Source organism: Bufo bufo, chromosome 1 (assembly GCF_905171765.1).
Source record: "Bufo bufo chromosome 1, aBufBuf1.1, whole genome shotgun sequence".
Lineage (NCBI taxonomy): Eukaryota > Metazoa > Chordata > Amphibia > Anura > Bufonidae > Bufo > Bufo bufo.
This window is the reverse complement of record NC_053389.1, coordinates 118261810-118274410: the sequence shown is the minus strand read 5'-3', so window position 1 is coordinate 118274410 and position 12601 is coordinate 118261810. Positions and strand designations below refer to the sequence as shown.

Here is a 12601-nt window from a genome sequence, read left to right as displayed (position 1 = left end):
ACCCAACCTCATCAAGATAGATTTTTTTTGTACTTTTGAAAGTCTCCAACGAGACTACAACCTACTCCGTACGAGCTTCTATCGCGACCCCCAGTTGAGACACGCCTGTGAGATGCAGTTTAACACTCTACCCCTACAGTTGAAATGTGGCCCCCTTGAGTCTATCGCTAGGCGGGCACGGCCATGTAAGCCAGTTTCTTCTTTCTATAGGGAGATATTGGGCATGCAGGATTCACCACTCCGGCAATCATTTGAGCGTTAGTGTGGGGATATTCCTGACCTAGAAGAGTCTCATCTGAGGGAGCTAAGCTCTGTATGGAGATCTACGGTAACTAGTAAATAAAGTTGCCCAACCAGCGAGAGATAATGGATACCACTCGCCAGCTACCACATTAATGGATATGTGCAGGAAGAAGAGGTAGCGTATTATAAGACTTAACGTTTAATGAATACTCGGATAAAAAGTACGGACAGAACACAAAATGGCAAAAAGTGTGCACACCACAGACGTGTCACAAACAACACAATTACCAAACATAAACAGTCACCATGGGAAACCACAGGAGTATGGTTACAACCATGTGAATGATGTAACACAATAACCCAACACAGGTATTGTGGCGAAACCAACCTCGCCACTGGGTTTTGGAGAGGCCTGTTTAAAAGCCTCTTGCCTCAGGATTATGGCCCATACTAACTTTTAAACCCCTGAACCTATTCAAGTGAATTTTGGATAGGTTTGTCCCCAAGTTATACTGTTTAAATTGATGTAAGTTATATGTATGGACAATGTAAACTCACAAAGTTGTAACAATTTATAATAAGTGTAACTTGTCAGCTTGGGAGGAATATGCTGGGTGCGTTTCTATTGTGCCATTGTCCCATTGTGTGTTTAAATGGTGATGTCTGTCCTGTTGTCTGCACATGTGTATTGGCGATTTCCCTTTGTCCTGAGAGATAATTGGATTGCTCCTCGGTTGTCTCCGGGACAGAGAGGAGGAAACCATGATGCATTGTGGGGATATGTTGTATCTGTCCTGGGTCGCAGTCTCCCTTCTGGTCCTCTGGGGGCGTGAACGATTGGTTGCTGTACTTACATTGTATGTGTTGTAAATTACTGATTGGTTGTATTTCAAAAGCCTGTGGGCAGTACTATGTTTGTGGTTGTACTTGAAGTACAGTCAGACCACTGCTTGACCCTCAACACGGAGCCTTGTCTCGTTATTGGGGGGATCCGCTGTATGCTGTTAGAGACTGATTGCCAGGAGGGTAAGCTGATTCCTGTTCGTCTGCTATCAGCTATTCGTGAGGTTCCAGTTTGGAGTGCTATTTTGTATCCAGTTCGGGGGTTTGGTGTTCTGCAGTAGCTGTGCCTGTGTCTCAGAAAGGGGCATATCGCCTAAACGGATTTTAACCCCTTGTCTGCTGAAATGGTCCGTTACAGGTATAAATTCCACAGAGAAGAATAAACGGGAACAGTCTTAACGGTCATCTCGGTGTAGTAGCGCAGTCCCAGAAGCCAGTGTTACTTGTGGGGCAGGGTCCAGGTGAGACTCACTGTCCCTAGAAATCCCTACCAGGCCTATAGAGCCCTATGGCCCGGCTAGGGGCCTCACGTCCAGTAGCTAACCCTACAATATTAGAAGCCCTAGACAACCCTATCTGGGGGTACACAAAGAATTGAATCCCTGCGGTGCGATGGATTCCTATGCGTTTCGTCACCAAATTAGAGCCCCGGACTCATCAGGGGATCAAGGGCTAGAAATGGATGGGAGGGAGTGTGTCCTCATTGATTGGTGTCACCTACACACAATCCCCATTATAATCAGCAAAATATTGAAGCAGTAACCAAGGACCAAAAGGGGACCTAGTAAGGGCTGTTAAATGGCGTGTGGCTACTAAGGAACAGACCCTAATCCCTGGTTATGGGGGTCCGTTGGTCCTGGTGACTGCAAAAAGGGGCAACGTATGGCGCTTCCCTATGCACGTGTGGCGGCAGTCGGCTTGTATCGCCGTCCACATTTTAAATGTGCGTACTGGCACACGCGCGCCCCGCCCCCCGGGGCGTGAGTTATAGTGACGTCATTAGCCCGTCACTGACAGCCGGAGAGGGCGTGTGTGGGGGCGCGGCTACCAGTGACGCGCTAGTAGTGCCGTGTTGAAGGCAGCTAGTCAGCGCGTCACTAGGTGAAGGGGCGGTTACTCCAACAGGAGTGTGCACATCCCATGGGGCATGGAGGAGACTTAGAATAGCCGGCTATACTCACAGGAGGCGACAAACCTTACAGATAGAGAGAGACCAGAGAGATGGTATTGACAAAGTGCGATATATTTATCGATGCGCTGATGGTGCTAAGTTGGAGGCAGCCAGTCAGCGCATCGCATTCCATAGAGCATAGAAAAAACTTGGGGTCGCCGGCTATACTTCATAGGCGACGGCGAACCCAGATAGCAGGACTAAAAAGATAATGATTCCAAACTGTGCTGTATGTATAACACTGATACATAGGTATGGCAATTAAATGAAACAGCCAAAGCTCAACTGTTCATTAAGTCAGTTTGGGCAGGGGGTATTAAACTTATATATCCACCAGGTCTCCCTCTGGAGGATGCGTTTGTCCCAGTCCCCTCCCCTAGGGGGTCTGGTGATTACTTCAATGTCGTCAGACCATGGTGGCATTCGTTCACATGTCTTGCCACAGATGTGTCCCTTTTGTTCCAGACATCGTTCAAGTGTTCCCCGATACGGCGCAAAACTCTTTTTGTTTTGCCAACGTATTGGGCACCGCAGTCACAGGTGATCAGATACACCACTCCTGGCGTAAAAGCCGTTTATGTGATGATTGTACCCGTTGTCACGATTAGCGAATGATTTGCCAGTTTGTACATAGTTGCAAAAACTGCAACTGCCACATCTAAAGCAGCCCCTCACAGGACCACACAGCCAGGTTTTTTGGCTGGATGTTCCGGCGAAGTGGCTATGCACCAGACGGTCTCTCAAATTCCTGCCCCTCCTGTAAGTAATGGAGGAGTAGGACTTAAGGGCATCACCCAAATCAGGGTCCATTAGGAGAGTCTCCCAATGCTTAGAGATAATACTGCAGACTTGACCATCCGCCGTGTCAAATGTGCCAATCACTCATGGTGTTCGTGGTCTTCCTCTCTGGGTGATTGGTAGCATGGAGCAAGTCTGTACGTTCCTGAGCTAGCGCTTTCTGAAAGGCAATACGCAGAACCTTGTCTGGGTAGCCCCGTTCACGGAACCTTATGCGTAGGTCACCTGCCTGGTTGATAAATTCTGCATCATTCGAGCAATTGCGTCTAAGGCGTAAATATTGCCCTGTGGGGATGCCCCGTTTCAGGGGACCTGGGTGGTTACTCTCCCATTTCAACAGGGAATTGGTAGATGTTGGTTTGCGATAGATACAAGTCTCAATTTGCCCTGATGAGCCCTTATGGATTAAGATGTCTAAGAATGGCAGGTGATCTTTCTCAATAACTGATGTAAATTTCAGGTTTATCAAGTTCTTGTTAAGATCAGCCACGAACTCCTGGAATGACCGTTCTGGCCCGCTCCAGATGACAAAAATGTCATCAATGAAGCGTGACCACAATACTACATTGGTGAAACCCATCATCGGGGGATCACCAAATACCATGGTTTCTTCCCACCAGCCCAGGAGCAGATTTGCGTACGACGGCGCACAAGAACGGCCCATCGCGGTGCCCCTGAGCTGGTGGAAGTACGTGCCATTGAAAAGGAAACAGTTACGTGTTAATACGAACCGAAGGAGTTCAATAATGAGATCATTGTGGCTCAGGACCTGTTGACCCCTTGCCCTCAAAAAGTGACTGATGGCCGAAATACCTGCTTCATGGGGTATTGAGGAGTAAAGGGCCTCTACATCAATTGATGCGAGGAACCAGATATCCTCAATTGAGATGCCCTCAAGTTTGGTCAGAAGGTCACCAGTGTCTCTGATATATGAAGGGAGACTTTCAACAAATGGTCTCAGCAGTTGATCTATGTAGATCCCAGTTTTGTGAGAGACTGCCTACCCCAGACACAATGGGGCGCCCCTTTAGGGGTGACACCCCCTTGTGTATCTTGGGTAGGCAGTAAAATGTTGCCATCACTGGGTGTAGGGGATACAGATAGTCAAATTAGTTCTGACCGATAAGATGATTAAGTTTCACTTTCAACAGGATCTCACGAAGTTCTGCTCTGTATTGTGTAGTGGGGTCCATAGGGATGGATTCGTAGTTATTCCTATCTTTCAGACTAGTGAGACACAGAGTGGTATACAGAGGTGTCCATCACTACCACATTGCCCCCTTTATCGGACGGCTTGATAGTGACCAGTGCTCGAGACCAGCTCATTCAGATTAAGTGGGTACACAGGGTGTATCTGACCCCAGTACGGCTGTTCCACATGCGTAGACTACCGGATCTTTCATGTTTGAGATGCAGGGAGTCGAGGGGATCGTTGTACCACATGATATGGGATTGTTCAGCTGTGCAGCGGTACTGGGGCCAGATCTGCCCTTTTATTAAAACGAGGCTGGGGCTCCCAGGGATCTGCTCTCCTATGGTATGCTTGCTGGGCCTCGTGGTGGACTTAGTCCCCACTAGGTATGACAGACGACTGCTCCGTCTGCTAATGTTTTATGGGAGGAAGACTATTATCCTAAACTGGAAACCACCTAAAGGTCCCTACTTTTGAACAGTGGGTACAACTGATAAATGCTGACCTTAACTTGTATAAGTTAACATATGCTGCTAGAGGAACTCCGGACCGCTTCGAGAAGATCTGGGGTGTTTGGCTCCATGCACAAAACACATGACTGATTACCGCGATACCAGGGGCTATTACCTTTAATGGATGTCTAATGTTCTTTCTTTTGTTTTCTTACTATCCCAGTTGGGATGTTGTTGTTTTGTAAACAACCAAAATGCGAAAAATAAATACTATTAAAAAAAAGAAGTTATTTTCAATCAAGAGAGGAGCGAGTGCCGCTGCGCATGCATATGGGTGAGGTGAGTATTTTTGTTTGGCTAAAGGAAAACATTACAGCTGGCCACTACGGCAGGGGCATTACAAATTTTTGGGGCCACTATGGGAGACATTATTACAAATAGGGGCCACTAAGAGGGATATTATGTGTACTGAGGGCACTGCAGGGGGTGGGATCTTTATATTAAAAAATAATAATAATAAATAAAATGAAAGTCAACAGTTTTTCATTTAAACGGCCATGAAAAACAGATGCATGCCATTAAAGACAGCCAGAAAATGGATGCACAAATGGTTGAAAAATGGCCATGAAAAACTGACAGTGTCCGTTTTTTAACTGACTTTTTTTCCCAAGGTTGTGTGCATGTAGCCTCAATAGGAAATCATTCAGAAACAGCATTAAATTGTCCGCACAGAACGCTACTCTCTCTAGTCTCAGTTTTTCATATTGTAATACCTTCATATATGGGGTTGCTCCTAAGTTTTATAGCTAAAGGCTCAATGAACAGGGCAAAGAGAAAAGAGGAAATCCCTGGCAAGTGCCACTAAATAAGCTAAAATTAGGTGACAGCGAACAGTTAACTGATATGGTTGCCTTAGGGGGGTTATATACTATAGATATCCAGGCAATAGATACTTTTTCTAATCCAGATTTGTGGCCATTCAAAGGAATCAAAGGCCTTCGAAGCATCCAGACATGCCCAGGACAAATCTATCAGGAACCCTGAAAGAACAGAGGCTTAGTAATGTAACCCTAAGGCCTCATGCACACGACCGTTGTTGTGGTCCACATCAGAGCCACAGTTTTTGCGGCTCGGGTGAGGATCCATTCACTTCAATGGGGCCGCAAAAGATGCGGACAGCCCTCCGTGTGCTGTCCACATCAGTTGCTCCGTTCCAAGGCCCTGCAAAAAAAAATATATAGCATGTCCTATTCTTGTCCGTTTTGCGGACAAGAATAGGCATGTCTACAATGGGCCGCCTGTTCCGTAAATTGTGGAAGACACACGGACGACTTCAGTTTTTTGCGGATCCGCGATTTGCGGACCGCAAAAAAACGGCACGGGCGTGTGCATGTAGCCTAAGGATGTATTTTATCACTTGTTTTATTTCTGAGCTCCTCCTCTCTGAATTGCTTACCTGTCCCAAGGTGCTGTGTGGGTTTTGTATTATGCATGTTACCATGACATACAGGTGACGGGACATTGCTCTGTGGATGGATGAACCCGGTGTGATTGAAGAATTCACTGAGCGAGGAACACAGGTCTGCAAGCTGACCCTGATCCAGCGACCAGTTCTTAAGATCCGCTTGTCTCATACTTTCCATTAAACCTGAGTAAGAGGGAGAACATTTGTGTTATAAAACCACAGAAAATTTGAAAATAAATAAATAAATTCACTCCTCAAGAACGTGACAAAAATCCAGCATAAGAGCAGCTTCTGATCTACTTCTGTTTTGAGCTCATACTCTATGAGGGACATTTATGAAGACTTGGGTTCCCAGCCTTCAGATCCCTCTGTGAGATGCGCCTAATTTATTAAGAAGCAGATGCCTCTTAATGAAGGCATCGCATATGTGCCCTGCGGCAGAAACTGACATCTATGCCAGCTAGGAGCTCTTTTCGAAATAAATAGCTGTCCCACTGGACAAGCCCTTGAAAATGAATGTCCACCTTTTACCATCATGTCATTTTTAAAGGAATTCTGCAAGAATGGGGGGCACCTGTAAAGTGAAGATTACTTACCCGCTCCTTCTCCTCCTGGCTTGTGATACTCTGCTGGGCTCCTTCACTGTAAACACCCGATTTGACATTGCCGCAGGCAATCAATGGCCGCAGGGCGGTGACCAGATCCACCTAGATGTTTACAGCGAGGGAGCCCAGCAGAGTATAGCAGGCCGGGAGAAGATGGAGTGGGGAGCAGGCACCGGGTAGCAGGTGAGTAAGACTTTACAGGTGCAGCTAAGTGGGGAGGTTTGATAACCCCCGACCCATTCTTGCACAACCCGTTTAAGTCCTAAATTCTCCACTGATTCATTTCCTAAAATCTGTTTATAGTGTTAAGACCTCAGTTTTCCCAGACACAAGGCTCCAAATCGCTTTCAAAGACATGAATTAAAGGGGTTGTCCAAGTTATATTTATTGATGACCTATCCTCAGGATAGGTCATCAATATCAGATCGGCGGGGGTCCCCGCACCCCCGCTGATCAGCTGTTTGAAGAGAAGGCGCGCGCCCTGCCAGCGCTGCCTCCTCTTCATTGTTTACCTGCTCGCCGTTGCATCTGCAGCAGTGAGCAGGTGTAATTACACCCAAGCCGTCCCATTTCACTGGGACGGCTCGTTCGTATACACTTGTATAGGAGCGATGCGTACCATTGAAATGAATGGGACGTCTTGGGTGCAATTACACCTGCTCACTGCTGCAGATGCAACGGCGAGCAGGTAAACAATGAAGAGTAGGCTGCGCAGGCACGGCGATCGGGGGATAGGTCATCAATAAATATAACTTGGACAACCCCTTTAAATAGATTACATGCTATATACCAGTACCAGCCACTAGATGGGGCTTTCTGAGTTCTATCTCAGGCTCTGTTCGCATCGCGGTATAAAAGGAAAAAAGTATGCAGTGCTGGAACAATGATGCCAGACAGACTGCTGTCATTTATAACGCGGGCCACCGCTTCGACAGAAAGACAGTGCAGTGCAGATGTGAACAGAAACCTATGATTGAGTTTAATGGTAGAGTGCAGCAAACTCCCCCTAGTGAAGATTCTAGAACAGGATTTCTCAACTCCGATCCTCGAGACCCACCTACCGGTCAGGATTTGAGAATATCCCACAGAATGAATACCTGTGGTAAGTCCTGATGCATGGACACTAATTATATCACCTGCTCAATACTAAGGAAAACATAACTGGTAGGTGGGTCCCGAGGACCAGAGTTGAGAAACCTGTTCTAGAAAGACAGCACTGCACTGTGCAAAGGGCTAGGGCCCCAGAGATGTTGGCCCCCTAATAAAACACACATTTCATGTAACCAAGCATGAGCACATCCTGCTCAGAGGAGCGTAGAGCCCCTTTAACGGTTACAGAACTTCTTTTGCATACGTGGTTTATATTTAAGCGATTCAGGATCCTTTCCCACTCACACTGGGAGACCAGCGGTGCTGGAAAATGGTCTTGCTCACTTCTACATGATTTGCAGCACAGAACTTTGGAGAACTGTCTTAGATCACATTTACATACCTTTTCATATGGGAAGGATGAGCAAATGTCTGTGGAAACCTTAGCAGGATAAACGTGGAAGTTGTAAATTCGAGATCCCACCATAGGTTTACCTAGTACATAAATCAGCAGTGGACTCCAGGAGAGCGAACATCTTATATACAGATGTCGGAAGAGCTTTTGTAGCTGTGAGTTTTTTTTTTTATGGACGCTTCACAAGACCTGAACTTTTAGTCTGCCAAATCTCAAAGAAGGAGCAGCAGACACCGCGGTTAATTCCTGGGACTCTGCTCCTGGTCCAGAGACGCAGCGCCATAAAACACTGGTTTGGATTACAAATAGACAACAGATGCATATGGAAGAGCGCCGAGGAAGCTTCCATCTTGTGAGCTGAACCAACACCTTTCAGGAATACACATTAAGGGCTCATTCAGACGGCCGTATGCTGTCCGCAAAAATACTGAATGCTATCCTTTTTTTGCGGATCCGCAAAAAAACGGATCTGCAAAAAAACGGATAGCATTCAGTATTTTTGCAGACCCATAGACTTCAATGGGGCCATGTCCTGATTTTCACAGACAAGTATAGGACATGTTTCATTTTTTTTGCGGATCCGCAAAAAAACGGATAGCATTCAGTATTTTTGCGGACAGCATACGGCCGTCTGAATGAGCCCTAAGGGGGACTTTTTGAAGTCTTGGTTTGTGTTGCCGTAATTTGCACCAACTTTATCCAACATCTTTACACATGGCACTTTTGTCTACAGTTCATTCACCTAGTTAACGCAGCTAAGGATACCCACTATTCCAGTGCGTCAAATCGTAAAAAGTAACCATTATATTTGCCGCAACAATGGTGTACACCAAAATTTGCTCCTTTTTTCTCCACCGGAATTCTGCCAGAAAATGAAACATTTCTCTTTATGTGAGCGCTCAGGAAAGCAAGGACTAGAAACTCAGATTTTCAGTGTAGCTCTAAGTAGGGTGGTCCAGGATGAGAAGAAAAAGGGTCTTTCTTCTGCAGAAACAGTGCCACTCTTCACAAAGGGCTGTGTCTGATACTGCAGTTCCGGCCTATCTTCTTGATTGAGGATGACCCTACTCACTAAATGATAATTACTGCTGAGATCAGAGGACATTCCCTCACAGGACGGTCGTCTTGACCAAAGCAAATTATGGGAACCAAGCGGTCATCTACAACTTCATTCCGTTATTGCCCAGATAAGGCTACTTTCACACTAGCGTTGTTTTAATCCGGCGTTCAATTCCGACACCGGAACTGCCCGCCGGATCCGGAAAAACGTGTGAAAACGGATTACATTTGAATCCTGATCAGGATTTTGATCACAATGAAAAAATGCATTGGAAAAAACGGATCCGCCATTTATGGACTTTTTTTTGACTGAACACACAGTGCCAGATCCGGCGTTAATGCAAGTCAATGGGAAAAAGGCCTGATCCGGCGTTCAGTCAAAGTGTTCAGGCTTTTTGGCCGGAGGTAAAAATACTGCACGTTTTTCTGAAAAGCCTGATCAGTCAAAAAGACTGAACTGAAGACATCCTGATGCATCCTGAAGGACTGACTCTCCATTCAGAATGCATGGGGATAAAACTGATCAGTTCTTTTCCGGATTTGAGCCCCTAGGACGGAACTCAGCGCCGGAAAATAAAAACGCTAGTGTGAAAGTACCCTAAGACTGGGGCTCCTCGGAGAGACAGGGTCACCCATGTGTCACAGTGAAATTCCGGTATTACCATAGCTCACGCTCAGTCTCTCTCTTCCATCATGGAAAGAACTGAGGTAACTTGTAAGTGTCCACTTCTATGTTGCTCTGGATCTCCAACCTAAATTATAACAATGTGCTACATGGGGTGTCCTGAACACCCCTTTCTATACATATACATGTACCTTGAAACTGGGAGAGATCCACCTCTGACCAGTTGGCACTGCTGGCAATGCGGCAGCTTTCTTTGAGCATGTCTAGAGTTGAGTACCAGTCTGAGGAAGAAAAGTAAAGAATAACTCAGTTTACTTAGTCATGTGCAGATACATCGCCACTACTACTTTCTGACTACACAGCGCTGCCACCCAGGAGTCTGTGGATGCTCAGTAAGTGCCCTCCCTGGAGCTGAACTGCAGCCATTTCACCAGTAAATTAAATACAGAAGCTCTTGGCGATCATCAGCTTTCATAAATCTGTTTTACGACAACTTCCACCATGTCCCAAGCCAGTGGCTCGTATCGATGGTAGGCTAATCATTGCCCATGTTCATACAATAAACAGGGTGACGTTCGTTTCGGCCAAGAACAGCAGCGCGGCTAAGTAAAACCATTTAATTCTCTTGAACCAAATTCCTGATTCTGTTTCACATCAGACAGAATGTGCTCCTTAATCTTGTAATCTCAATTAAATAAGGACTACGAACAGAAAATGAAAAGCCAGGACAATATCACAAATGATTCTTACCCATGCAGAATTAAACAGCTTCTTTACAAGACATACATACACCATGGAAGTAATACCTTAGCAAGTTTATAGATAGAACCATGCAACCTACTGATTCCAAAAGACTGCTCTACTTAGTATATAGACCGTCACACTGGGTCCCAGGATCTCTCCTTCCCTGCAGCCTAGATGTCATGTTTTGGCTTCAGCAATGATGTGCCCGAACACTGTACGTGACTGCTGTCGCCAATCACTGGCCCCAGCGGTACACGGCATGACACCACCAAATGCCTGCAGTGGAGGCATACGGGCAGATCATCGCTGCTGTTAGACCCACAAAGCCCAGTGAGGAGGACAGAGCAGTGTCGCATCTCACAGATACCATTAAAAAAATTCCCTTTAATAAACCTTAAGTACAAACAGAAGTCCTGTCCGAAGACTTGTGACCATTAACACCTTGCACACTCCTGTATACAGTGTGTAATGGACATTCATAGGGAGCCCAAAACATGGGCTGAAAACCCCAAGTTTGGGCCCTCTTTAAAGGGAAGAGCAACATCAGCAACGTCTGAACCTGCAAATTCAGAGATGAGAAAGAGGGGGAGGTCAGCTATTTCCTTGGCTCTTCCTATTCTCAGTGGAATCTTTTCAATAACATACCTACTATTAAGTATCAAGAATATGCAATAAATGGTTCTTACCTGAATTACAAGGTAGCTGCTGCTGGGTTAGAGAGGTCTGATGTGCAAGAGGTTGGTGCTGATGATTCGGGTGGTGCTGTATATGCTGGTGTTGGGCAGAGTGCTGAGCGGTGTGCTGCGCATGGTGCGGTGAATGCTGGGCAGGGTGAGCAGCGCGTTGCTGGGGGTGCTGCGGTTGGTGACAGTGAGATGTGTGCTGGTTGGGGTGCTGATGATGTACTACAGTGTGATGTATGTGTGGTGACTGCTGGGACTGCTGTGTGTGGATGGGAGCGTGGGACATGTGCACTTGTCCCATAGAGTCACCCACAGTTGTGCCAAGATTACTTGCATGGCTATTTGTCAGGTTATTTTGGCTACCGTGCTGCTGAGAACTCATTGTGCTACTAGGGGAGTGCTGATAAGAGCAGGGTGAATGTGTCTGCTGGGAGGATTCTGACTGGAGATTCATCAGTCCTGGAGAAATAGGGAAAAAATAAAGTAGGATTATGTCCGAACATTATCATAAGGCAGCAAGCCTTTACTTGTCGCTGAACAACGCTTGCTATATTAGGATGTAAGGTAGATTAAAAGGGGTCCGTCATCACTCCTGACATGTCTGCGCTAGGAAATAACTGCATCTTTTCTTTAAAATCTGCTTTGTGTCGTTACAATTTTATTCCTCCTGGAAACGTATGACAACTGGGTGTTCACATTGCCCTTGGAGGCTCTGGCCATCAGCAGTTATGTCACATTTGATGACAAAACCTAACAGATGTAGCACTGCGTTGTGGCTTCTGTTATGAATGGAACAGAGCCGAAAAATATCAGACCACCAGTCATTAAAGGATTTTCCAAATATATGAGCAGCAAAAGGCAGGCGTTGAGTAGAAATACTTCTCAAATTTCATTTGAGTTGATAAGGGAGTACTGTAAAAAAGGTGCATATCTGTAATATAACCATGTGCCATTGTCAGCCTCCAGCTCTACATGATCTTCTGTGCATACAGCGCATATCCACAACTAAGACTGTCGATATATGTATGGCCTTTACCCAGAGACATATTGTTTGAGGAAAGGAGGGGGGGGGATTTATCAAAAGTGTCTAAACACTGACTTTATTGTCCATAGCAACCAGTACACACATCAGTTGAAAGGAGTATTCCCAATGTTGACATTTATGAAATATCTGGAGAATGTGTTACATTTCTGAGAGATTTGTGTCTCTCCTCTGA

The 12601-nt window shown here is 45.9% G+C and overlaps 1 protein-coding gene across 1 annotated transcript in view; it reads right to left on the bottom strand.

The window, feature by feature from the left end:
* Positions 1 to 12601, bottom strand: part of FOXJ3 (forkhead box J3) — a 136652-nt gene that overhangs the window by 14280 nt on the left and 109771 nt on the right. The window contains exons 9-11 of the mRNA XM_040428776.1: positions 11388 to 11843; positions 10149 to 10238; positions 6156 to 6347 (exon numbers count right to left, since the gene is read on the bottom strand). Coding sequence (XP_040284710.1) covers positions 6156 to 6347; positions 10149 to 10238; positions 11388 to 11843 — 738 coding nt within the window. The remainder of the gene's footprint in view (positions 1 to 6155; positions 6348 to 10148; positions 10239 to 11387; positions 11844 to 12601) is intronic.